Raw genomic sequence first — 25,624 nt, 5'->3', positions numbered from 1 at the left:
AGATGTCGAAATACTAATTCTAGGAAATAGTAGAGTCTGTGCTTACAGCTTACCACGCAGCCAGAAAATACGAAATCGATCATGTACTATCTTTCATCGTAAGGCATAGGTGGAGTATAGTACAGGAACCAAGATCAGCCAGAGTGGCACCTATTCTCGACTTTGTGTAGTTTTTCCGTGATCGTTGCTCAGGACCGGCTGTAGGACCGAATTCATTCACATGGCTAATCTAATCATTTTGCTCTCTACAGATGAATAGCTCGTGTTATGAGTGCGACAAGATTATTTTGCGTTTCATTCAGAAAGAGCGGCTGCCTTTTAGCGTAAGTTTCATGCTCATACTAGCAAAGATCGTCGTCTCAAACTGCTATGCATGTAACATCCGTCTCGTAGGGGCATCTCAAGATCTGCATTGCGACCCTCTCATTATCATGAGAAAGTTGAAAGAGTCTGATAATTTGAATGGCACCTGCCGAGTAACGTTAAGTCGTCCAAAGATGAGCTCCGATGCTGAGATGAGACAAGCTCGACGAAATTTATATAAAATATCGTACTAATACCATCAATTATTTTCATATTGTGCCATTGTCTTGTTCAACTGCCTTAGTGCATACTTCACTCTTTTCACTTGACGCTCTTTGAAAGCATTTTTAAATTGTATATATAATTGCTTCGTTTTACACTTTTGTGTATATATTTCAACATGTTTTTTTCGCAACGCCGTCGCCATAACCAGCCTTTTGGCTGCACTTTCTAGTGCCCAACCCTCCGGTCCCGAATTGTCCGTGTACTGGGGTGCTGAAGACGATACCACGACTCTCAGTGACGTGTGCTCAGACAACTCTTATGGCATTGTGAATCTTGCTTTCCTCGATACGTATTTTGCTGCGGGAGGCTTTCCTCAGCTCAGTCTCAGCGGGCTGGATGGCCCATCCCAAGCTCAACAAAGCGCTGGTGCCACTGGTCTCAAGGATGGCAGCAGCCTTGTAGATGCTATCAAGCAGTGCCAGTCGGCCGGGAAGCTGGTCCTTCTCAGACTTGGTGGCGCTGGCGCCGATGTCACTCTTCAATCAGACTCTGACGGAGAGAAAATTGCTGATACGCTCTGGAGTCTGTTTGGTGGTGGCACTGATAACCAAGAGCTACGTCCCTTTGGAGATGTCAAGCTTGATGGCTTCGACTTGGGTAAGCAACATTATTGAAATAATCCGGTCAATGTGACTAACTCTATGCAGACAATGAATCTGGTAATCCCACAGGTTACCTGGCTATGGTAAAGCGTTTCAAGTCCAACTTCCAGTCAGACACGAGCAAAACTTATTTCTTAACTGCGGCATCCTCAATGCCCATTCCCCGATGCCTCGCAGCCTCAAGATGTTTGCAGTGAATTGGACTTTGTCTGGGTCCAGTTTTACAACAACGGCGATTGCAACATTGCACAATCTGATTTCTTAAGCTCCGTTCAGACTTGGAGCAGCGGCATTGGCAGCGCCAAGCTCTATATCGGTGCTTTAGCCAGTGATGCTGATGGTGATCAGGGCTTTGCCGATGCTGATACGCTATTGGGTGCTATTCAAGATATAAAGAATATGAACCTTTCCAACTACGGAGGTGCCATGCTTTGGGAAGCCCAACTAGCAGTTAAAAACGGCAACTTTCAACAGAGGATTGCCCCCGGTCTATAAATTTGCAATCTAATAGATTCTAGTGTACATCACAACGAGCGAGTGATGGAATATTGTATTATATTTAGATATCAAAGTACATGTATAAAAGAATGTCGATTGTATATACAGACTTGCTTGTACGATTGAGATGGTAACTAATCTATATCACACTTCTATCGGTTAATTTACCTGTCGAGAGCTCGTTCAAGTACATCCATGCTCGTTTTTAGTAGCTTCACGAAATACATAAGTGAGTGTATGAATAACCTTGCCACATCCAGTGCTTCAGCAATACTGGCAAGCCCCAGATGAGGGTCAGGTTCGCCGGCAGGAAGTCAGCCATTGCGCCCATCCCTTTGTGGCACAGTTCCTGCTTGGTCAGTTGAAGTACATACACAAAGGTCGGGCGGGCAATATCCATATCTATTAGAAATTAGACGGCAGCTGTTGTGTCATGGCCAGAGGTTGAGAATTACCAAAGTTGGCTCCGGAAGGTATGTGTCAATACATGAGCAGATTTGCATAGGGTATTTTTACTTCATACCGAAATTGTCAAATATTTACCCGCCGATGGTAATTTTTGTTGCAAGATAGTCGACCGATAGGAGATATTGTTACCAAGCGCTCGTTTCAGTGATGTGGAGCACGCGCTTGATTTGTTGCGTACTCGTCAGCAAGTATTCACATACCCTGAACATCTCTCTATAAGGAACATTTAGGTCAGATTACAGCAATGTGAACTTATTCCAAAGTAAAGAAGGGAGAATCAGCAGTATTATTCGGTTGTCTATTCGACAGTGTGATTTTCGACCTCGTCTGCATGAGATACAGACCATTGCGTGTCGCTCAAGAAAAGCATGTGCATGTATAGGCGCATCTAACCAACCAGCCTTAAATAGAAATTCGGCGTGTTCTCACTCAAGCTTCTGCATAGCCCACTTATAAGGCAATTCTTTTCCGGGGCTAGTTTAATACGAAGTACATACAGTAGCACAACCCCTGTAGCCTCACAGACCTGTCTGGTGTCTAGATTAGACTGGCGTTTACTATTTGGTGAGGCTTAGCACATGGACGTTTAAACTCCTTTCAACTCTATACCACTTTACCCCGACCGCAGAAATTCTAACTGTCTTCAACATCTCTACTAGGGTACGTGGAATAGTGCCCAATAGGCTCACTTTCAAATACCCTACAGTATTTCGGAAACTCAAGTGTAAGCCAAGAGAAGAAGCTGAAGCTAAAGAAAAAAGTCTGCCCCTCTATTTCCTCTTTTCTCAAGTCTCTTAGGTAACCCCCGCTTCAGTCGTTGCAACTCAACCTCATTGGATACTCACGAACCAACATCAGAGACCATGCTAGACTTTATCAAATCACTGGGGCGAAAGGAAGAACGGAAGTGGTGCGGTGTCTGTCTCTTCGAGCTCAATCCGACGGCTCATTCACTCCCGTCGGACGTAGGCGAGCGATGGGAGTACGCATTTGCGGAATCTGACTATCTCGAGTTTAGTTCCGCGGATCTAGTCAATTCCTCTAAGCGTGGATGCGACCGATGCACGGCTCTCATTTCAGCCTTTAAAACCTTGGGAATTGAAACCTCGGGCATCGCGAGATTTAAAGAAGCCGCATGGAACCCTACCGTAAACTCACCCGGAAGCCCAGTGTTGGAAATCACCAAGGCCGATGGCACGAAGCAGAATTTGGAGATTTGCTGCAGCGAGGCGTCGTTGAATAAACCAGTACTGTTTGCAGACGAGCCATGTCTGCATGCTGCTCTATGCAGAGGCTACAAACTCCCACGCTCGACAGGAGACAATAAATCTCTCAGCCAGGCGGCAGATTGGCTGGCCGAGTGTCGGAATGCTCACGATCAATGCCGAGCTTTTGATGCAACATTTGTGCCAAGCCGACTTCTCTACTTGGGAACGAAACAAGCAAATAGTAACACCATCGAGCTAGTGGACAATTTAGAGCATACTGTGCCATATGCTACTTTGAGCCACAGATGGACAGAAGAGACACCAACAAAGAGTCTCCTAACAACTAATTTTCTGGATCGAAAGCAGCATGGCATGCCTATGGCAAGTCTACCTGAGATGATGCAAGATGCTGTTTCTGTGCTGCGTCGACTAGGAATCGAGTATGTATGGATCGACTGTTTATGCATTGTGCAGGATGACAAAGAGGACTGGAAAAAAGAGGCAGCTTTGATGGCATTAATCTATTCTTATGCTGAACTCACGGTCGCGGCATCCTGGTGCGACAAGGTCGGGCAACGCCTCTTTCGAGACCACAGCGCGCCTCACGAATCAGCGGTAGATGTTGCCAAGATTGATGGCCAATCCCTCTTTATCCGTAGTAGGAAGCCTCATTTCAACTGGTTGAGTACCGAGTCAGATTGGTTCGGCTATGCAATGATCGAAAATCCCAACACAGAGTGGCCGACTCTGACCCGAGGTTGGGTTTACCAAGAACAGCTACTTTCGCGTCGAATGCTTCACTTCACTCGAAATGAACTCGTTTGGGAGTGTCTCGAGGCAACCAAGTGTGAGTGCGGATGGTTTGATAATAACAATGTCCTCCAACATGGTGCTCAAGAGTGTTTTAAACGGGCTGCTGGCGACAAGACATGGGCTGAGGTAATGAAAGAATATGCCAAACGCCCTCTTACTGTTGCTACAGATAGGCTACCAGCTCTAGGTGGCATTGCCAAGACGACAGCAGTGGGAAAAGGCTATGATATCAACGAGTACCTGTGCGGGTTTTGGGAAAAAGAGCTTGAAAGCACCTTTTTCTGGTATCTCACCGAGCCTCCTCGTGGCCAGCGACCCAATCCCCAGATCCCCACGTGGTCATGGGCCTCTGCAGATGGAAATAAGGATTGTTGGCAGGTTTCTCTAGAAGGCATCGAGTTTTTGGGAAGTGACGTGAAATATGCCTCCGGTAGCAATCCCTTCTTGGGCGACGTGGTAAGCGGAACATTGTCGCTCGCCGGACAAGTAGTTTCTGGAGTCATGTATCACGGCCAGGATTGGACTAGGACCTTGGAAACACTGCGCGACGACACAGGTTCTTCTCGTCTGCTGACTGGCGAGACGAGCACAGAAGAGTATGGATTGCAGATTGGCGGGCAATTCGCCACATTCAGTCCGGACTACAGATTAGATTTGCCAGGAAATGATTTCATCTCCTCTGGTTCGCAAGTTTTTTGCTTGCTCTTCGGACGTACGACCTCGAGCGAGGAGGATCCTGATTCAGGCGAAGAAGGAACTGAGACTGTTAGAGCGAATCTTCTCGTGTTACGCCGTACGAGCGAAGAGCCTCCTCGATACGAGAGAATAGGAGTGAACCAATGCTGCATTGAATTGGAATCATTTCTTAGCCAGTCTGAAAGGTGTCAGCTGACTTTGGTATAATACCAGAAGAGTATATGCAGCGCATATGTATTAATAGCCTAGTCGTGCCATTAGTCTCGCACGTGGCTACTGGCTACTGGGCAATATCATTCAAGCCATGGCAGCTGCAGTCAGTTCAAATGCTGTTTATTTTAGGTAGAGATGCACCTCATGCATCACCTCTTTAAAAAGAAAAGATTTAGGCGCCAATATCATTCTCATCGCTATAAAAAGACGATTCATGCTACTCTGAACAGGCCAATAGCCGAGTGAGCTTATAAATCTACCAGAATCAACGATGATAGTGAGAAAACATGAAGAACCATGGCGACCGGGTGAGTACCGATGCAATCAAGTAATACCAAATACATACGAAGTACTACCTATGTAAGAATTCCTAACAGAATGGACAAAGCAACGATCATCAAAGCTTTGTGCCGATTGCAGAAGTCGGTGAAAGAGCATCTCCTAATGACTAAGATAAGAATAAGCGTATTACCTTATTCGCAATAGCCTTTCAAGTATTAGAATTACGCTGGTTCCAAGAGAACTGTCATCTAAATCGATCCCATTCCGTGAAAGTGGTGTGAAAAGAGGGCATCTTCCCCGCAGAGTCAGGCTTTTTTGCATTTCGCCTTGGCTGAGCGATAGATTCCGTCCGCGTTTTCTGGCGTTCATCCTTCATCCTTCGCCACAAACATTTTATCCCTCTGTAGCACAAGAATCCTGACATCGTGTCTCACTGTCTGTGAGCGATTTTGGCAAATTGGTAGCACTAATACTTCGTATTTCGGATACATCTGCTCCGTAATTTCGTAGCCGCACAAGGCTTATCCGGATTACGATTGTTCTGGGGCAAGTTGCTAGCATTTCTTGGTAGTACTAGCGATTTTTTAAGCCCCCAAAGCGGGAAAAAAATAAGTTCTAACGCATGGTTCAACGTTTATGGTCGGTTCCCCTTGCATGAAACAAAACGAAACTTTTAAGCTCCAGCCAGTCAGCACTTACACATTCTGCGTCCCCAAGTAAACAAGCCCGTTGGATTTTGGAAACCAGAAGAATCATGCATGTGCAAACCATAAAGTGTGGCACATTGAAAGCAAAAAAATGCATGACGTAAATGAGGCTAACAAGAGACACTGAAAGCAAAGGAATTGCAGAATTTGTTGCGCATATGACGCTGTTGGCCGTGTCGTGAGGATTCAATTGAGTAATTGTGCTACCCATTAATCGGAGTTGGGTTGCTGCCCAAGCCAAATTTTTTAACCTCATAAGTCTAATGATAGAATGCTTTGTAAAGAGCGCGCCACATCACTAAACAAAAAGGTACATGAAATGCAAATACACGTAGCTTAGCTTCCATGTAAGCCTGGCGCCACTATGCGCTTGGTCTGCTTAAGCTTCTTTGCTAAATAGTAATCATGAATTTAATGCCTATTGTATGTACAATAGCGTAGGCAGCTCTATTCATAGGCACGAGTCCGGATCTCTTAGTAACCACAAGCTATCCTATTAATAGGCTATGATTAGGAGCCAAAGCTGCAGAGCTGATGGGGCTGACATCTGCTAGCTTATTTTTACATACGGAACTGGCTTGAACCGGTGGCGGCGCAGACTTGAGCTAGTGCCCTTATAGTGCTGACGGCTTAGACCCAACGAGTTGGTTGTCAACTAAGACTGCAATTTGTGAAAATTACCCAATCACACATTTTCTTAGCATTACTGGAGGCTCGGAATATGGCGAAGCTAGTGCTGAGGCGGGCGGATTTGATAATGCCAAAGTTGAGAACTGACTACGAAATATTGCACTTTGCTCGGTTGGGCTGTCGGCCGGGAGGCTGTACTACTGCAGCCACCACTATGTTAGTTCAAAGATGAAGTTCCGACTTTTGTATGAAAGCTTGTATATATAAGGACGTCTGATCTCGCTGTAATATCCGTTCTCATCATCGTCATCACAAGCAATAGCAAGCAAACAAACAACAGCTTCTATTACCTTCTCATATCAACCTCCTCTCAACACTTCTACCCTCAACCAAACATCAAAATGTTCGCTTCCAAGGCCTTTGCTCTCATTACCGCTGTCATTGCCGGCGTTTCTGCTGCTCCAGCTGGCACTGCTACCACTGGAAACTTGGTCAGCCGCACGGGATGGACCGGAGTCACCCACTCAGTGGTTGTTGGACGCGGTGGCCTTCACTTCGATCCCGAGAACGTTGTAGCTGAAGTCGGCGACACTATCGAGTGGCACTTTACCGCTGCCAACCACTCCGTCGCTCAATCTGACTTTGCTCACCCTTGCAAGCCTCTCGCCGACGGTACCAGCTTCTTCGCCGGTTTCAACTTTGTCACCTCCGAGGGCCAAAACCCCAACGTCTACCAGATCACCGTTGTTGATAACAGTCCCATTTGGTATTATTGCCCTCAAACCAAAGGAAATCATTGCCAGACTGGTATGTTGGGCGTGATCAACGAAAATTTCAACTCCCAAAACACTCTCTCAAACCAGAAGGTCATTGCTGCTGGCACTGGTGTTTCTACTGTGGGAGTTGTGCAAGGAGGCAAGAATGGAGGGTTCACTAGGGCGAATCCCAACCCTCTCAGCGGTTTCTAAGCGATTCTTTTCTTTTTATCATCTTTCATAGCATAGCATTTCCTTTTCTCAGCCTGGCGGAGCACAATTTGGACTCGGAATGGGTAGCGGCGAAATACCACGGTAGCGACGAAGATACCACGGCAAATTAATAGAATAGACTTTCTTCAATTTATATTGGTTCAAAAACTATAAAATTGTTCATTTCTACGTAATTGTGTTTCATTGCAGCTGTTGTAAATCTTTGGGGCGAAGTTGTAGTGGGAGCTGAAAGTTGCAACTGCGTCACCAGTCAGTAGGAATTTTTTAGCTAGATCAAGGTTTGACTGTAAATCTTAGATACATGTATTGTATTAATCGCTAATATTATGATTGTCGCATACTTACTGTCTATTATTCAAGAATTTGATATACTCCATCCCGTCTACAAGAATCCAAGTAGGCCATATTGAGCAGCCTATGGATGCGTGTATGGAAGAAGTAGCTCCCCCTTCATAACTATGATCGTTAACCTTGAACCAGAGATACACGTCATCATTTCCTCAATTATAACGGAGACTCGCAAACATGCTTACAAACATGTCAGAGTGGTTTGATTGCAGCATTATATAAAATCTAAGCTACAAGTATCTCTTCTGGACAAATCATGACAAAAACAGTACATAACAGCAGCTAGCCCCAATATCCCAGTATCCTAACACTTGGCAGTCCTCAAAATCTGGTCCATGCTGCTAGCAGATATCGAATTGCGCGCTTCCTTGATAGCCAACAGTCGGCTGATATAAGTTGCTTGGCAGCCTAACCACAGACGTAGCGCTTTACAACGTTGTGGGTAGATCCCTTGCAATTAATTTCCTTCTTTGACACAGGAGAGCATGTGCCATAAAGGGAGTTGTCTTTGACACGTCGCAGTCTCTGCGGCTTTTGAGCATAACCAGTATTGGGGGCGGTGCAGCCGACAAGGTAGTAATCTGTGCCATCGAGACGGAAGTTACGATTGCACTCTTTTCCGCTTTCTGGGGCAATTTCGACATCATCAACGCAAGGGTCCACCCCTTCAATCCAGGCGACATTAAAATGAGTGCCACCCTCTCTAATCTGGTTGCCGATGGCGATGGCGCCGTGTGCCACAGGGAGGACTGTGACTGAGAGGCAGAGGATGGCTTGTGCGATTGCGTTTGTCAAATGCATTTTGATAGAATAATACTTTGTTCTTTGGTGAAATGTTGCTTCCGGGTCAATACTCGAATGCTGTTGTTCATAATTGTCGTAGACTACGAGGCGAACTCTGCCCTTTAAATACCCAGCTCTCCTTTGTAACTACCTACCTATCCACAGGCAAATCTCAGGATCCGCCTCGGCTGTCAAAACATTTACACAATATAGCGTTACTCAACCTGCTAGCCCTTTGTCCGAGGCTGTATTGCTATTTTTGATTCGAGTATACACATGGTGTCTCATTCTAAAACTCCATCACAGGGCTAGATTTCGTCTAAATAAACAATGTAACGAAACCCAAATCCTATATGCGTTCCTTCGGGGTTCATAATTGGATACTGGGCTGTGTAATTATGTTAAAATAGAGTTATAGGGTTACAATATGCTTCATTATCACACTAAAATACTTCCCCTGATCGGCCCATCATGACGGCTTGGCGCTCCGTTGACCCAGAAAGGCTGCCACTGCCCTTCCATGGCTACATTCAACCTTGGCGTCTGAGCAGACTTGGATTGCCAATTTAGGTTGCAGGCGACGACGTGCCTAGAATAGATGCATCTACGATCCTTCCGTCTCCATCACCATAATTGTGCCGCTTCCTTCAAAGCGACCCATTTTCTTCCGTCTATATTACTGTTTGCCGTCAGCAGCTGCTTGTGTCACAGCTAGTAGCCCCTTTGTCATTAGTCTCAGTCCATACATCATGGAAAGCTCTAGATACTTTGCTTTCGCCTAAATATCTGTTCAAATTTACGTGAATTAGGTCTGCTGATACCAGTTGGGCCTGGCATTCTTTGAGACCCGAGTCTAATATGCAGCATGTAAGCTCTGCAGCGACATCAGGTGATTCTAGAATAGCCCCACGACACTGCCTACAGTAGGTACATGTACCCACCTCTAAAAGCTTCGCTCCTCACTGCGATACAAGCGATTGCACGTGACTCTTTTTCTGGTACATAATGTCTAGCTCGAGTCTCCGTGCACTTACTTGCTAGCGTACTACTAGCTGAATTCACGCTCCGCCATGGCCAGCTTTAACGCATCGCAAGCTCGACACATTGACTTAGAAGACGACGGCAGTTCGACACAGCCTGTCACTTCGTGCTGGTTAGTAAAATAGTTTATTCGTTACTCCTCTAGGTTACAGGCGCTTACGTGGATAGCAGTCCCGCTTGACTTGATGATGCTCCTTGGAGACTGGTGTTGGAGGGGCAAGGTCTTTGGATCTTGTAGGCGCTGATAAAGAGAAATAGCTTATTAAATTAAGTGTTGGGCGATGGAAAGTGGCCTTGTGCTATTATTGCGAGACCCTGTTCTCTTGTTGGTCCCTGTCCGCCTTTGCTTTTTTTAGGCGGCTGTTATCTAGTGCAGAGCGGATGAACTTTCTACTACACCTCATGCTCGTAATTCGACACAGCCTGTCTTTCTTATTAGCTAGCTAAATAGTTTATTTGCTACTCCTTTAGGTTGCAGGTGCCTATGTGGATAGCAGTCCTGCTTGACTTGATAATGCTCCCTAGAAATGGCTTTTGGGAGGCAAGATCTTTGGATCTTGAGGCCGCTGATGAAGAGAAATAGCTTATTAAATTAGGTGTTAGGCGATGGAAAGTGGCCTTGTGCTATTATTGCGAGACCCTGTTCTCTTGTTGGTCCCTGTCCGCCTTTGCTTTTTCTGGGCGGCTGTTATCCGGTGCAGAGTGGATGGACTTTTTACTACACCTGACAGCATTGTCCTTCATTTAACATGATGGACCGACCGGATCAGGTTCCTGACTCTCCTTTGGATGTCTAAAAACCTAACACTTTATAGTTCTGAGGAAGGATGTAATAACGATGAACAGCTTGAAAAGCCTATACAGATTCATACCTCTTGTGACAAGGCTTGTATTACCTGGAAGAATGACAGCGGCCAAGCACAGAGACTTGATAATATACCTCTCAAAGTCGACATAGACACCCTGATCTCCAAAGCCATTTTCAAACTCACTTGTTGGGTTTGGATCAAGGGCAAAGGCAAGAATAAGGCCCAGTCCGAAGGCAGTGAGAGTCAAGCGGGCGATACGCATCCGTCTATTTATTTATACCCCCTGAGAACATTCAGGCTATCACGTTGGAAGTCAACGATGATGTATCATCGCTTCATTTCTCTATGAATCAGGGTCATTCTCGCCTTGTTATCCCCAGCGATCGTGTTTTGGAATGCAAGGATTTAACTCTTACTCGACTGCATTTAATGAAAACGTTATCTGAAATGGACGGTTTCACAATGCATTTCAAGCATTCTGATATGACTGGATTAACGTGCGATCATCTACTTCAGATCGCATCTATATTCTCGGCTGCCAATCCTGATCGTCCGGAGACGGATGACAGACGTACCAACCTCCAAACATTATATGGTGGCATAGGAGGCCATGTTTTCAGCGCAGGTATAACCCTTGCGGAAGCCAATGATGAAGGAGATAAAGTGTTGCCGGAAGACATATCAGCGCCCCCTCCATTTGACCGTGAGCACTCTATTGAATCACGAATGATGCATCATCTGATTTTAAACTAATTCAGTTCCAGATGAGTCTGATAGTGAACACAAGTCCTATCGTAAACGCAAACGCGAGCGCAAAGGCTCTGACGCTGATTATGAACGCGCCGCTATGCATCATAGCCCCTCCACTAGAGAATCTCATATTCGATCTACCGACCAGAAAGGTCTTGTAGAATGTCTTCTTGATATGGAAAATCGTTTTAAAAGTATGATCGAATCTTCAGAAAATCGTTTGAGAGAAGATGTGAAAAATATGATTGAATCTACTGAAGATCGTTTAAGAAATCATGCGAAGGATGTGGTCGAATCTACTGAAGATCGTCTAAGAAATCATGTGAACGATGTGGTCGAAGCTAGTGAAAACCGTTTGAAAAGTGAAATGAACGATGTTCTTAATCATGTGAAAGGGCTTGAGGATACTTTAGCGGCAGACTCCCGAGCAGATGATATAGAGCGCGAAGTCGAAAGGGCTGTGGACGATTTAAGAACGGAATGTATCGGGACCATTGAATCGGAATTCAGATACCTCAAATATGGCATTGAAGAAGTGACGAAAGGCATGGAAGAGGCCGAAGAGAAAACGAAGGGGGTATTGGGTCTGCTGGACGAAGCTGGTGACGGCATAGAGAGGCGAGTAGGGAGATATCTAAACGGCATTCGCTTGCAAGTTACCGTTGATGATAAATAAGAACACTCAAATTCTAAAAGAGCCCTGTTACATGATGTAGTAGATGTAGTAGATGTAGTAAAACAACTATCTATGGATATTTTAAGTATAGCAGTATGCGTAATCGCAGAATTGTATGCTTACGACTCTAGGATTTCTGATTATTTTTCCCTGCAGATTATGCGCTCCTAGCGTCCTCCCTGCTCTGCTGCTTACATGTATGTACTCAGTCGCATCATAATCCCCTGTAGTTACCTCTTCTGATTCATGTCCTCGCTTCTTATAACTTAGCTCTGTTCTCCTATCGCTCATTCCCATAAATTTTCGATCCAGTTTCGGAACTTTTCTCAACTCGGGAATTTTCGTCCTTTGCATACCATTCTAGGTAAGTCATTGGCGACTGACTAACGTCATCATAATCGTACGAAAACTACAATTTTAGCTGTCAGAGCTCAAAGCTTGAGGGGGCTTTGGCTCCACTGCAGATCGATCTACTGCTAGTGCTTATAAGTACCGGAGCCTTGGGGAACGTGACATATTAACGGCTACTCACTAATACCTCGATAGCCCATTTCATGATGCATCAATTAATTTATTTGCCTGGATTAGGAATTTAAGCCAACTCGCATTGCTTATAGTCGCTACAAATGTATAGGCATAAAGTTCAAGACTCCACCACTGTGGGAATCTCGTCTACAAAATGTCACCGCCAAAGCTACCAAAGTGGCGCGCTCTTATAACTGGGCCATCTGAGCTTACATGTATGACTTGGTTCCATAATTGGCTCCGAGTTATATGCTAGTGCGGCAATGGCTGGCTTCCGATAAAAGGAGCAACTGCCGGTCGGATCCTTCGTCTAATACGTCGTTCTATCGTCTTCATCTAACCTCCAGCAAAGGCAAAAAGATATTCCAATCATGGCATACAACGAGATCTACCAGTACTCCGTCCTCTCGGCCCTCATGGAGGGTCTCGGAGAATATGGCCTCCCATACAAAGAACTCGTCTCTCACGGCGATCACGGCCTCGGAACATTTCGACGAATGGACGGCGAGATGATTGCCCTTGATGGCGAATTCTATCAAATGAAGGCTGATGGGTCAATCATCAAAGTTGACAAATCTGAGAGCTCAGAGATTGCTCCCTTTGCACAGCTCACACGCTTTCAAGCCACCACCGCCGCCGAGGTCGAATTCAAGAACAAGCAGGGCTTCTCAGATGCCCTGTCCAATCTCCTTCCCAAGACCCAAAACCATTTTGTTGCATTTCGCGTAGACGGAGTTTTCAAGTGTGTTGCGGTACGCACTGCTGGAGGTCAATTTTGCCGGCACGAAAACATCAGAGAGCTGCACAAGCGCCAAACCACTTACGAGTTCACCAATGTCCGCGGAAGTCTCATTGGATTCAGGTCACCAGAGTTTCTACAGGGAGTCGGTGTAGCGGGCGATCACCTTCACTTTATTTCCGAGGAGAGAGACCGTGGCGGACATGTGTTGGAGGTTACGACTTTGGAGGGCTCGCCAGTTAAGCTCTCTGCATCAGTCCAAAGAAAAGTCCATCTAGAGTTCCCAGAAGATGAAGACTACAAAGAAGTTTCTCTCAAACTTGATAGCGATCGGATCAAAGTCGTGGAGGGTTGAGCGACGCTTTTACTACTGTCCAAGTATGGACACCGGCGACAATGCCAATTTAGGCACATTTGTAGGATTCAAGCATGAGTTTAGGGGTGATTTGACAGCGGAATAATGACGGAAGGATGCATATGTCTCGGAGCTTACCCGTGGCTTCGTGATGGCGAGTGGTTTTCGGGGCTGCATGCATGACATCTCTTGGTTTCACCGCGATCGCAAAGTTGCGGCCTCAGCGAGTTCTCATTGTTGCGAGTGGTCGCTGTTATTGCCATCACGTTTAATGTTTTATAATTTATGTTGTTGGGTAGATTAACCTATTTTAGACGATAAAAATGAATTGTAACGGTAAATATTTCAGATTATGTCTGCATCGTTATAAGTCGTCTGCCAAAAAAGCACCATGAAGAAAGAAAATAGTGTACTGATGTAGGCAGCTTCTCCCCCAATCGTTAACCACTATGCGAGATGCAGACCATTGTGGTGTTGGGGCAATCGTCCAACGGTTGCTAAATCCGTAATAGCACAGGCCCGGAGCTGAGCCCTTTCAGTCACCAAATACCAGTTAAGTTTGTTTATTCAAGATACCTATTTCCCTAATCACTGCATCTCACTCTAATTTTAATTTGGTCGATGCGAACAAACATGAAATTAGTCGCAATAAACCTCAATACAACATCACTCAAATTCGCGACTTCTCATTCACAACATCCGAAGTGTGCAAAGATAGAGTATTGCATAACCAAGTATGCCTGATAGTTTGGCAAGGTTATTCGCATATAATCACGTTCCTATAAAAAATCAACGGTGAATAGACATGAGCTGAGCTCAAATTTACGAATCTTACAATGTCATTGATCAATGCTATACAAAGTACATGCGGCGCATCACCCAATTATGCCGATATGTCAATGCTAAAGATGTCTACACCGCTCTTCAGCTGACTCTTGGTCGGTGCCCTTCCAAGTCTCAAGAGCGAAGACACTTGCATCACGTTGGGGTCGCGGCCTTGCGAGGCAACTGCCACAACGGTTTCGCCCTTGGTATAGTATGCAATAAACTTTCCTGCAGCCACATCTCCATCCACGACCACGTCGTCCCATCCTGAGGCAATGGTATTGCCGCTGTACCGCAGTTGAGCCCCCAGAGCAGACCAGAAGACGGGGATGAAGTGTGTGGTGCTTGCAGATGGATTCACAATATGCGTGGCGACAGCACGGCCGGCATTCTGAGCAACGTTCCAGTGCTCAATTCGGACCAATCCTCCGTTGCCTCCCGGACCATGGTACGGATAAGTTGCAATGTCTCCAACAGCGTAAACATCTGTCAGTCCCTTGACAGCAAAGTTGGCATCAGTTTGGACTGATCCATCTTTTTCCAGTTGAACAGCCGTGTTGCCCCTTAAGTACGTGGTCTCGGGAGACACTCCCACTCCCAAGATGACAAGGTCTGCGTCAAGTTTGGTACCATCCTTGAGATAGACCGCACCAACCTTGGATGGGTCCGAGGTTGAAGGCTCAGCCCTGTCGACGCCAGCGCTCAGGTAAAACTTGATGCCCTTGCCTTCCAGAGCCTTCTGGATGCCAGCACCGACCTGCTCGCCAAGAACACGCTCGAGAGGTACCTTTTCCATGCCCACAACAGTCACCGAGTTGTCGCCGCCTGTCGCGTTAGCAATTTCCATGCCAATAAACGATGAGCCGATGATGACAATCTTCTTGCCCTTGTCTCCAATGGCATCTACAATCTTTTTGGTATCGTGAACAGTGCGGAGAGTGAAGATGTTGCCGAGAACCTTGAAGCCTTGCAGAGGGAGTTCTCTGGGAGTTCCTCCAGTTGCGAGAACCAGCTTAGTGTAGGGAAGCTTGCTACCGCTAGCAGTTGTCACTTGTCGGCTAGAAAAGTCGATGCCATTGACTTCACCGTCAACCCACTCAACTGAGCCACTGTCGAACCAGCTCTTGTCGCGCCATGCAATCTTGGATGAATCTGTGATTAGCGCTTTGCTCAGCTTAGGCCTGTCAATGGGAAGGTAGCCCTCCTTTGAGATGATGGTGAGATGGCCAGTGTATCCCTTCTCACGCAGTCCCTCAACAACGCCAAGTGCGCCAGAACCACCGCCGACGACAACAACCCTCTCCTGGGAATCACTTGAGACGCTGCACTGGAAGTTGGGCTTCCTTCGAGACCCTTTGATAGCGGCTTCCTCTCCAGTAATGTAGAATCCTCCATCACGCTCGGTGAGAGGAAAGACTGGAAGCGAGTCCAAAGCAGGGGCATCTTCGACATCACCAGTCTTGGCATTGAAGCAAGCTAATGGAATCAATGTTAGCAAGCTGTTTTATAGGTAGAGAATATGGCGAGATTGTGAGATTTACCTCCATGCCAGGGACAAGTCAGACGGCCCGTGGTGGTTAAGACACCCTTGGCCAAAGGAGCGCCGTAATGGGTGCATTTGGCACCAATAGCCTGCACTTCTGCCTTTCCACCAGTTTGCAGGCCTACAAGGAGGACCTTGGCATCCTGAATGCCTTCAACCTCGACCTCCTGCTTCTGGCCGGGCTTGAGTGACAGCGAAGTCACGCCCTTGAGCTTGTATTCTTGAGCCATGACGCGAACAGTAAATGAAAAATGTCGAGATGGCAATAATGAGGCAGAAGACAAGAGACGGTGGCTTGGTTGAAGTAAACGACAGAGGTGGGGGTTGCGGGGTAAAATCGGCATGGCTTGGGAGATGATTATAGAAGCTGAGCTCTGCCGGAGAGATTGATGACGCGAGATGGTGTGAGATTCGGAGAGACTGTTGCGGGCAAGCTTCAACTTGAATGGGTAAGATCTAAACAATGGAGCTCATGGCAGGCAGCTAGAGCTCTAGAGCTGGAGCTTGGAGGCTAGAGACCGGAGATTGGTTGATAAGCCCGGGTTGGGATCATGCAAGTAATTAGGAAGCATTTGATGCTACTACGGACTAGTTGTACTGTAGATAAAACAACCACCAGATGCTAGAGGCGAGATGTCGAGCTTGTTTTGGAGCGACTGCTTTGCAACATGGACACAATGATTGGTTATCGTGGGTGGATGACGCCATGGCTACTACATCTTAGGTACAGTACCTTGGGAGCACTAGGTGCCGACTGGGTGTCTGCGGAGTTGAGAACGCGGGCAGTGTTGCGATTTGCCGGGCGAGTAAGCAGACTGCGTGCTACCCTACAGAGGGGAGGGGAAACTTTGAATGATTACGCAGCAATGCATAATCTGGCGGCTGGGTAGAATAATTAATACCAACTACTATACCTTGCTTTATGTTCGTATATTGTACAGTATATACCTATACAAGCTCTTCTTTGACAGGTGCCGGATCCCAGTTTAGGAATCAGGGGTATCCAGTGTGCGAGACAAGCTGCTTTGGTGCACTATCGCTAGCGCCCGGGAGCACCTGTGGCAACAAAGACATCATACATGTAAATATTTACTTCGTATGTGGACTTCACTCTCTCACTTCTTTTCACTGTCCGAGCCTCGTTCCTGAGAATCCTGATCCAAGTGCATGTGATGGTCGGCATGAACGCTCTCACCAACGCGCCTAGTTCCTCGCGGCCTCGCCCGCTGGTTTCCGCCGCCATCGCCACGCCTCGTACCCTCATGTCAGAATGAATGCGTAGTTCCCGGTCCGCCGACCCTAGCTTGGCAAACAAACATTTGCTCCATCCGGCGGGTTCGATGTGCTGGCAGGCCCCATGTCATGTCTGCTGCTGGTTCTGTACACCGCCGCAAAGCGTCATCGCAATATGGATCGTGCTTGATGACTATGCCACGTGAGAAACAAGGCTTAGCGGTGCGTTGCATAACACGCCAAGTTTCATAGCACAAAACTATAAACGGCCTGTTCTTGTACTCGGCTCGCCAGCCAAGAGGCAGCTGACCGTTTAGTAACTGGACCTGTTCATCTTCATTTACTGTGAACCTTTTACGAACGAGGCTGCAAATACACAGCTGAAAAAAAAAAAAAAAGATGGCGGAATGTCTGTGCACGCACATGCAAGCCAGCGGGCCCTCTGCATCCGGGCGAGCGTCTCGATAGGGTCTAATAAGACACTCAACCCAGGCCCTGGCAGCCTAATGCAGGAGGGTGCTCACTAGAGTCGCATCCAGGAACCGAACCAGGAGCGCCAAGCCAGCTGTGCTGTACTTGCACGTACTCAATACTAGCAGCGCCGAGTCTCGCCTGTCCAGCGACGCGTACCGGCGACTCGAGATGCGCGGTGGCTGCGAGCGGAAGGCCTACCTCACCTCATCGTCAGCTGCGCAAATCACAGCCAATCCTTTCATCCTGCAACGCTCGACTTGTTCGCGCCGTTAATCTCGTCAGGCAAACGGCTGGACCCGCCTGCATTTCATCACCGCTTCTGCACCTACCGTTCCCACTCTTGTACAGCTCCTGTGCAGCTCCTGCGCAGCACTTCCAGCCTGAGTCAAACCTCCTTTTGAACAAGGCTGGCTGAATCTTATCTGTCTTTTCGCTTGTTCGTTTTTTTTATTTTATTTCTATTGCTACCACCTATTCCTATTATTACCGCTACCCACCTGTTCGATGTTGAGCGCATTTCTCCTCCGCCGTCCTTATCCTTAGTCTTCACCTACTAGCCTCTTTTTCCGCACCGGCTCTCCGCGCAACCGCCAAGGATCATGTTTGTCGCTGCAGCATTGCTCTCGTCTCGAAGTCTCGGCAAAGCGACGCGCGAGACAACGGCCACCAATATCTACTACTAACTCACGATTCACACCTCGCCCACCGTCCTGAAAGCGCCATGGAGAGGCTCGACCTGCCCCAGCCCGAGGCGGCCTCATCGGCCTCATCGCCGCTGCAGTGCTGCTGCGGCAGTCCAGACTGCGTCCACCTCAAGAAGAACTGCTCGATTCTCGAAGCTGTTGAGAAGGATGTGCATACAGCTGCCCAGTTAGGCAAGGTATGTGTGTGTGGTGTGCGTGCCTGCAGGCCGCGCTTTGCTCGTTTTTCATCCAGTCCTGTGCATTCCTTTCATCCCATCTCATTGTTCGCGCACTTCGTCGCAAGACACATCTTGGACCCTGTGCCTCTTTGCGCGCAAAGTGCATTCCGGCCCGTGAACTCAGTGGCAAGCCGCGAGAAAATACCCCAGTTGTGTATGCAACATCTTGTGCCTTTTCCAACATGATCTTCAACACCAACAGCCATGTTATGCTACACCAAGCAGACGGAATCTCCACTGACATTTGCCCTGCAGGCGCTACTCGCCAGGCACGAAGCCTACATGGCCGACGCAGAACGGGACAGACTACGGCTCAACTCTCGCATAGAACGCCTGCAGACTGACAAACAGGAGCTGGAAGCGAACAATGCGGCCAAGAGCGAGGAGAACAACCAGCTGCTCGAGCAGCTCGAGTTACTCAACATCACCGTCCTCGACTCTGATGCCAAGATCAAAATCTTGGAAGCCAGCCTCCTCTCCTCACAACAGGCCATTCGCCGCCTCGAAAATGCAGCAGCACGAGCCACCGAGGCCGACCAGCACCTCAAAATTCTTGAAGAGGAACAAGACAAACTCACTGGAGAGCTTCGAGCTTCTAAGGAGGAAGCTCGCTCTCACGCGCAGCGGTTTAAAGAGGCGCAGCGGGGCATCCTCGATATGCAAGATCAGCTCGAGCGCATGGAGAGGGAGGCCATCCTGGAGCGCCAGCGCCACGAAGAGATGATGGAAAAGGTCGACCGGCAGCGTGAAGTGGAGAAGCACCTTGATGCCGCCGCCGTGCGACTCAAGGGCGCTGCGGCCTCCAAATCAATCACCGATCCCCGGCAGGGCAGCAAAATTGTCGGCCACTTTGTTCGGGACCTGCTGCAGGACAATGCGAACCTCCAATTGGGTATTGCTGAGCTTAGGGAAATGCTCATCAGCTCTAATGACGAGATTCAGTCGCTGAGAGAGCAGCTCGTGTTTCACCAGCCTCTTGCCGATGACTCTAGCCCTGCCTCGACTCTCAAGGCGGAATTAGAGCCTTCTTTGTTTGAAAACTCAAAAGCGCCGCCAGAGTTTCATATTCACCACCACTACCATGTTGCTGCCAAGCAAGATGTCCGGAAGCCCAAGAAGAAGCGCCAGGGCCTATTGCCCGGCATTTTCACGCCTCCGGCTACAATTTCAAGTAGATCATCCTCGCCAGGCCCATGGGCTCAGCGCCGCCTGATCTCATCTCCCATTGCCCCAGTTCTCTCCAATGCTGGCGGCGACACAACTCCCATCACTGCCAGGTCCTCAGCCTGGCACGACTTCTCCACACCGTCCGAAATGTCATCATCGGTCCCAACTTCGCCTGGGATTTTCGACCACAGCGGCACTGAAACAGATTCTCTCATGTCGCCTACAACAAGCTACGACCCCATGTCTCCTACCTGGCGCGCGTCGCACAGAAAACGACCCTCAGCGGCGTCATCCTCCAGCTTCCAATCCCTTTCAATCATCGACATAGAGCCGGGCATGGCCGGGACCCAGGCGCAAAATCCTTACCGGTTTAGCAGTGGGGTCATTCATGAGGAGGACGAAGACTTACCCGCCAGTATATCTGCTGATTTAACCAACTCTGAGGCATCCAAAGACACATCGGTGGCAGATGATGACACGAACCAGTCGATAGATACAACTATTGAACCAGCACCAGAACGTGGCTCAAGACTGCGCCGCATTGCGTCTCATGAATCTATCATGTCGCTGTCGGGCGGCCTTGACATTCACACACTTCAGATACGACCGAGTCAAATGAGCCTGCGCCCCCCTCTCCAAGGTGGCGCTGACGCTGTTGTCACCGGGGTTTTTGCTCAGCCAACCATGTCCACCAGTTATTCGAAGCGCAGCGATGCCGCCCTGCGTGATCACTTTGCCGGCTTCCAACAAATAAAGCGAGGCTCTACTCCTACATCAGACACATCAGCTTCGTCATCCTTGCAAGCATCGCGGATCGGTGCTGGCAGCCTTGGAAAATGGGTTGGATGGCGTCCATGGGGAGGAGTAGCTGGGCCGAGTGACGGCCAACCCAAGCCAGTGAAAGAAGCACCCAAAGTACCCAAGAGGGCACCGGGCATCAATCAACCTGGCGCAGTTCCGGGATTTGAGCAGTGGATAGCACAGCAGCGGAGAAGTGCTGCAGCCAGACCAACGGCTGGGACCACCAACCGCAGTGCACTATCAGAGAGCTTACGAGACGCTGCATAAGATTGAATCGAAAAGACACGGCTTACTATAATATTGTTCCATACGTTTTGAGTCAAGGCATGGCTCACTATAATATTGTTTTACATGCTTTGAGAATTGTGTGAGTCGTTAGTAGGATGATATCTGGGCATTTGCATCATTCAAGCACCAAGAAAGCTGGCTGGTTCGAATCCGCTTGATATTTTCTTTTGTTTTTCTGCATACATGGACGTTCTTTCTGTTGGCGTTTCCCCTAGTTTTTGAGCGAATCGGCAGAAATGGATACTGGTATAAAGTTGGGATCTGGACGATACCCGGGCCGTATGAGGCTACACATCACCCTCGTTGATATAGATTGGAGACACACTACCTTGTTTGTTTTATTAGACGTAGTATAATGACACCACATATATAACCACAATAGATGTGTATTAATTTATTACATTTGGAAGCACAATACCACAAAGAAGCGATATGAGATTTTCTATTTGGTAAATTGAGCCACGTAGCCAGAGTATTAGGACGCTTCCATCGTCAAAATAGGCAGTCACGGTAACATATGATTGTGAATACAGAGAGGTTCATATCTTCTCTTCTATTTACGAATTTGTATAGATTATGAACAGAATGAAGGGTTATATAGTTAGGCTACCTGACAAGGCGATTGCTAATATGCGTCATCACACTCTACCTTGATGGCTGCTCCCAGGATCTTCAAGTCCAACACATATTAGGAAGATCTACTTCGTATAGTGTCTTATATGCGTCTTAAAAATGACCTCGAACAAGGCTAAACATCTCCGCCATGACACACTAGCCGCGGTCCTCGGACTATATTTTTACTCATCTGAGTAGATGAAGGCAACCACGCACATCCACAAAGCAATTCTCCCTCATCTCTTAGTAATAATAGTGAACAGACTTATGTCAGAATCTTTGCGCTGGTCGATCCAACGCAGGTACGTCCCACGAGGATGAGTCAATCATGTTCCAGGGGTAATTAACCCTGCTGGTCGAATTGCCCAGTCGGCTTGCTTTGCGGCACCACCGCACTGGCCTTTGCACGAGTCAGTCAATTCTCATGAAACTTAAATTCTCACTGGCTTGGAATGAGGCTCCAGTCCCGAAAGTCATTTCACGTAATCCAAGGGAGGCACCTCACGTAACAGAAGGGAGGCAATTCAGTGACCACAACCAGAGCTGACGATCAGAGCGGGTACGTATGAAATAGAGCATTTATAAATGGTGACAACTACCGCCTTGAATAGGTTTATAAGTTGAAGATGCAATTGCCTTTTCTCAAACGTCAGTTGCCAATTAGCAGCTAGTTCCGACATACAATATTATTTTCTATTTACAGTACACTGTCAAGCAGTTGATAACAAAACCGCAATCATGCATTTTAAGCCACTTATCTTCTTCACTATCCTCGCCTTAAACTAGACCTAGGCAGCTCTATCACCCTCCGATCTGGCGTATTACTTTGACAGCATCGGTATTATTCTACTGAATCCTTGAGTTCAGTTAAATGGTTACCGAAACAGGATGATTGGCTGCATTATGCCGAGGTATGAACAGACCATATAAACCTGACTGCGATAACTTCTTTCTTAAATGTATTAACTTTAGCTATTGGAGAGTGACGTTTAACCTTGACACTATAACTAACCGTGCAGCTGAGGGGATTGAAAAGCTTAAGGATAATCCAAAGTTTTCCATTAAAAAGCATCTTGAAAGTTGTCAATATATCCGCAAGGTAAATCCCAAACAATTGTTTTACTAGTTACCTTATACATTGTGTGTAATCCCGCATACAGTCTATAAAAAAAATACAACGAACTCCTCGCTGCACTCCTCCTTCATTGGGACTTTATTAAATACATACTTCGTCTGGAGTCCAGATATAATATTGTGGCCTCCGCAAATACTGGAGTTGACAAGTTGGTGAAGGGAGTCATTGGTCTTGTACCGAAGTGTGCAAATGACCTGAAAGAAGATTTGGAAAATTTTGAAAATAATATAGGTATAATAGCCAAAAAAGCTTGCCGCTTGACGTGCCGCATAATACTGCGCTTCCCCGTATAGTTGGTAGCCTTGTTGGTGGTCGTATTGAAGGCCGATGAAGTTTTCCATTTTGAGAGATGAAGCATTACCGGAGAATCCAATCTAGCTGTTAGCTATTAGTACCTCTTTATAGCTAATTTGAATAAAGAGAAATACCTACTAGTTTTAGAATAGAGGTCTTTTTTACAAGTGTAAAGAATAGGTATATAGGGTCTCTCAAACTAACAATACAAAATATGAGTTACTTAGTCACCATATATCATGTAGCTGGTCAAATTAAAGTACACTGCCATTAAGGGTTTGTAAAACCATTTTGTAGCTTGCTGACTGTTGACTGCTCCCACATGCTAGACATGGTCTCATCCCCCTTGAAACTTGGCTTCGTTCCTATGGCGTCATGCTGAATACGTCCTCGTACTTTTGAAACGAGCAGGTTATTCATTATCTTTAGATTGGAATGGGCTTGGGTCCTTGAAAGGCAATTTTGTCGTAATCCAAGGGGGCCGTTTGGCGACTACAGCCAGAACTGACAGCCACAGCAGGTAGGCATGGCATTTACAAATATTGGCATCCATAGTTTTTAAAAAGTATATAAGTTGGAGATGCGACCGCTTTCTCTCAAGAGTCAGTTATCAAACAACGGGACAATCAGCAGGACTGGGTTCACACAAAAGCATCCATCATCATCTTCTTACACTTTAATCAATCCCCTAAACAACTCAGAAACAAACCGCCATCATGCAGTTCAAGCCTCTCATCATCTTGGCCACCGCACTCCCCTTTACACAGGCTCAGGCAGCCCTCACGGCCAAAGATGTGGTCGATGCCATCCACAACTTGACTAATTTTTCTACCACTGCTTGGGACATTGCTAAAGACATTAACTCTAACAATATCCTTGGGTCTGCTCTGGTATTTTAAAATCTAACGACTTTATGAAGTATATACTGATTTGCTAATTTGATCTATTTAGAAAATAACAGACGATCTCCGCCAGATTGTCACTGCTGTTACCGACGATGTTAGAGTGCTCCAAAGCACTTCTACTCCTCCTACATTCCCCGAACACGATCAATCAGACATTTGCGAGTCCCTCGACGGCGTAAGTCACATCTACCTATAAATTTCAATTTTATAGTAAATTATATTCAAAATCACATCTAATCCTGTACACACTCCACAGCTCGCCAAATCACACCAAGATTTCTTCAAGACTCTCGCCAGCAAAAAGATCTTTTTGGATGCTACGACCCTGACTGAGACCATCGGTACCCTCCTGGGTTTACTAGGGACTAAACTTAACAACCTCTCAGAGGGAGTCATTGCTTTGGTCCCGACTTGTGCAGCTAAGGCGAGAGATGAGTTGAAAGACCTCGACAAGACTCTGCGTGAAGCAGTTAGCGCTTTTACCATCCATCCACCGAATACTCCTACCATCCAGCCACTTAATGCCACAAACGAGCCGCTAGATATTATCACCCAGCCGCTTAATGCTACCAACGAGCCGCTTAATACTATCACTCAGCTGCTTAATGCCACAAACGAGCCGCTGGATGCTATCACCCAACTGCTTAATACTACAAACGAGCCGCTTAATACTATCACTCAGCCACTTGATGCAACAAACGATCCATCTAATGCTACAAACGAGCCACTTAACACCATCGCCCAGCCGCTTAATACTACCGCCCAGCCTCATCATGCTCCGCTTCCTGGTATGGTTGGCACCTCTGTCAGCAGTCCTATTGCAGGCTCCCCTAGCAAGCCTACCGAAATTTCTGCTAGTGGCCTGATTGGAACTCCCGTCGTAGCCCCCGCAGTCCCCTTCGAAGGCCAGTAAAGCTTCAAATTTTAAAGAAACGAGACATTAGCTATTAGAACATCTCTTGTAGTCTATTTGAACAAAAGAAAGACCATCAACTTTGAAATATCTCAGCGTGTGACTCCCTATCTGTTCCGATTCTAGCCTAGGATCCCCTGTGTCGGGCATGCCATAATAAAATATGATCACCTAACAGATACAAATGGAGGGGAAAATCTACTAGATTCAAGTCTCTCTCTTTATGACAATTCATTTTGTCTTGTATTACGCATGTTCCAGTTGGCTGGTCCCTAGTGTTGTGTAACATGCTAACTGTATTACCCGGAGTGTGTTACATCATCACAATTCTTATTCATCCCTTCAGAAGAAAAAACCAGACTTATGTCAGAATGTTTTGGTTGTTGAATCAGATGCAGGTCCTCTGTACAGCTATTCCAGCAGCTTACGGCAATTAAAGGGAGATTATTACGACCAGAGCTGAGATAGTAGTGGGTAGGTGTGAGAGGTATCAATAGTAATATCTATAGCTGTAAAATATCTATATAAATCAGGAAAGATGTATTGCATATCTTCAAAAATCAATCCTCAATCATCAATCAGGAGCACCGAGTTCAGCACCAAAGCATCACCTTTTACTTAAATTATTTCTAAATAATTTACCTAGTAAATCCCGCTATTATGCGGTTTAAGCCTTTTATTTTCTTAACTGCCACGCTTGCCTTTAACCAGGCTCAGGCTCAGGTAGCTCCAGCAGCATATCAAAAGGTAATCAACGTTATCAGCCGGCTTTCCACTGCTTCGACGCAA

At 46.8% G+C, this 25,624-nt stretch overlaps 10 protein-coding genes across 10 annotated transcripts; 7 read left to right on the top strand and 3 right to left on the bottom strand.

The window, feature by feature from the left end:
• Window positions 1-81: 81 nt before the first annotated feature.
• GGI43DRAFT_425542 (glycoside hydrolase family 18 protein) lies at window positions 82-1,685 on the top strand (the record flags this gene model as incomplete). The annotated part of the gene is made up of 4 exons (XM_083208525.1): window positions 82-98; window positions 737-1,185; window positions 1,236-1,299; window positions 1,385-1,685. The coding sequence occupies 4 exons, from the start codon at window positions 82-84 to the stop codon at window positions 1,683-1,685; spliced, it is 831 nt and encodes a 276-aa protein (XP_083056494.1).
• A 959-nt stretch (window positions 1,686-2,644) lies between these two features.
• GGI43DRAFT_219226 (HET domain-containing protein) lies at window positions 2,645-5,317 on the top strand. The gene is made up of 2 exons (XM_083200322.1): window positions 2,645-2,880; window positions 3,015-5,317. Exon 2 carries the CDS (start codon window positions 3,020-3,022, stop codon window positions 5,078-5,080), a length of 2,061 nt encoding a protein of 686 aa, XP_083056493.1. The 5' UTR covers window positions 2,645-2,880; window positions 3,015-3,019; the 3' UTR covers window positions 5,081-5,317.
• A 423-nt stretch (window positions 5,318-5,740) lies between these two features.
• On the bottom strand, window positions 5,741-6,374 carry GGI43DRAFT_219249 (uncharacterized protein). The gene has a single exon (XM_083200323.1). It carries the CDS (start codon window positions 6,329-6,331, stop codon window positions 5,996-5,998), a length of 336 nt encoding a protein of 111 aa, XP_083056492.1. The 5' UTR covers window positions 6,332-6,374; the 3' UTR covers window positions 5,741-5,995.
• Window positions 6,375-6,639: 265 nt separating this feature from the next.
• On the top strand, window positions 6,640-7,895 carry GGI43DRAFT_219219 (Cupredoxin). Its single transcript, XM_083200321.1, has one exon. The coding sequence runs from the start codon at window positions 7,107-7,109 to the stop codon at window positions 7,671-7,673; it is 567 nt and encodes a 188-aa protein (XP_083056491.1). The 5' UTR covers window positions 6,640-7,106; the 3' UTR covers window positions 7,674-7,895.
• A 306-nt stretch (window positions 7,896-8,201) lies between these two features.
• GGI43DRAFT_415803 (uncharacterized protein) lies at window positions 8,202-9,021 on the bottom strand. Its single transcript, XM_083207195.1, has one exon. It carries the CDS (start codon window positions 8,841-8,843, stop codon window positions 8,451-8,453), a length of 393 nt encoding a protein of 130 aa, XP_083056490.1. The 5' UTR covers window positions 8,844-9,021; the 3' UTR covers window positions 8,202-8,450.
• Window positions 9,022-9,895: 874 nt separating this feature from the next.
• GGI43DRAFT_387611 (uncharacterized protein) lies at window positions 9,896-12,101 on the top strand (the record flags this gene model as incomplete). The annotated part of the gene is made up of 4 exons (XM_083203957.1): window positions 9,896-9,978; window positions 10,682-10,911; window positions 10,989-11,378; window positions 11,440-12,101. 4 exons carry the CDS (start codon window positions 9,896-9,898, stop codon window positions 12,099-12,101), a joined length of 1,365 nt encoding a protein of 454 aa, XP_083056489.1.
• Window positions 12,102-12,253: 152 nt separating this feature from the next.
• GGI43DRAFT_415798 (acetolactate decarboxylase) lies at window positions 12,254-14,068 on the top strand. Its single transcript, XM_083207194.1, has one exon. It carries the CDS (start codon window positions 12,998-13,000, stop codon window positions 13,718-13,720), a length of 723 nt encoding a protein of 240 aa, XP_083056488.1. The 5' UTR covers window positions 12,254-12,997; the 3' UTR covers window positions 13,721-14,068.
• A 535-nt stretch (window positions 14,069-14,603) lies between these two features.
• GGI43DRAFT_387609 (FAD-dependent oxidoreductase) lies at window positions 14,604-16,318 on the bottom strand (the record flags this gene model as incomplete). The annotated part of the gene is made up of 2 exons (XM_083203956.1): window positions 14,604-16,021; window positions 16,087-16,318. 2 exons carry the CDS (start codon window positions 16,316-16,318, stop codon window positions 14,604-14,606), a joined length of 1,650 nt encoding a protein of 549 aa, XP_083056487.1.
• Window positions 16,319-17,953: 1,635 nt separating this feature from the next.
• GGI43DRAFT_415796 (uncharacterized protein) lies at window positions 17,954-21,380 on the top strand. The gene is made up of 2 exons (XM_083207193.1): window positions 17,954-18,675; window positions 18,973-21,380. The coding sequence occupies exons 1-2, from the start codon at window positions 18,517-18,519 to the stop codon at window positions 20,950-20,952; spliced, it is 2,139 nt and encodes a 712-aa protein (XP_083056486.1). The 5' UTR covers window positions 17,954-18,516; the 3' UTR covers window positions 20,953-21,380.
• Window positions 21,381-23,635: 2,255 nt separating this feature from the next.
• On the top strand, window positions 23,636-25,274 carry GGI43DRAFT_415789 (uncharacterized protein). The gene is made up of 3 exons (XM_083207192.1): window positions 23,636-23,907; window positions 23,969-24,097; window positions 24,179-25,274. Exons 1-3 carry the CDS (start codon window positions 23,734-23,736, stop codon window positions 24,833-24,835), a joined length of 960 nt encoding a protein of 319 aa, XP_083056485.1. The 5' UTR covers window positions 23,636-23,733; the 3' UTR covers window positions 24,836-25,274.
• The last annotated feature ends 350 nt before the right edge of the window (window positions 25,275-25,624 follow it).

This window comes from Trichoderma evansii (genome assembly GCF_050947405.1).
Source record: "Trichoderma evansii strain SZMC 28006 chromosome Unknown GGI43scaffold_26, whole genome shotgun sequence".
NCBI classification, from domain to species: Eukaryota; Fungi; Ascomycota; class Sordariomycetes; order Hypocreales; family Hypocreaceae; genus Trichoderma; species Trichoderma evansii.
This window is presented reverse-complemented; position numbering and strand designations above follow the sequence as displayed.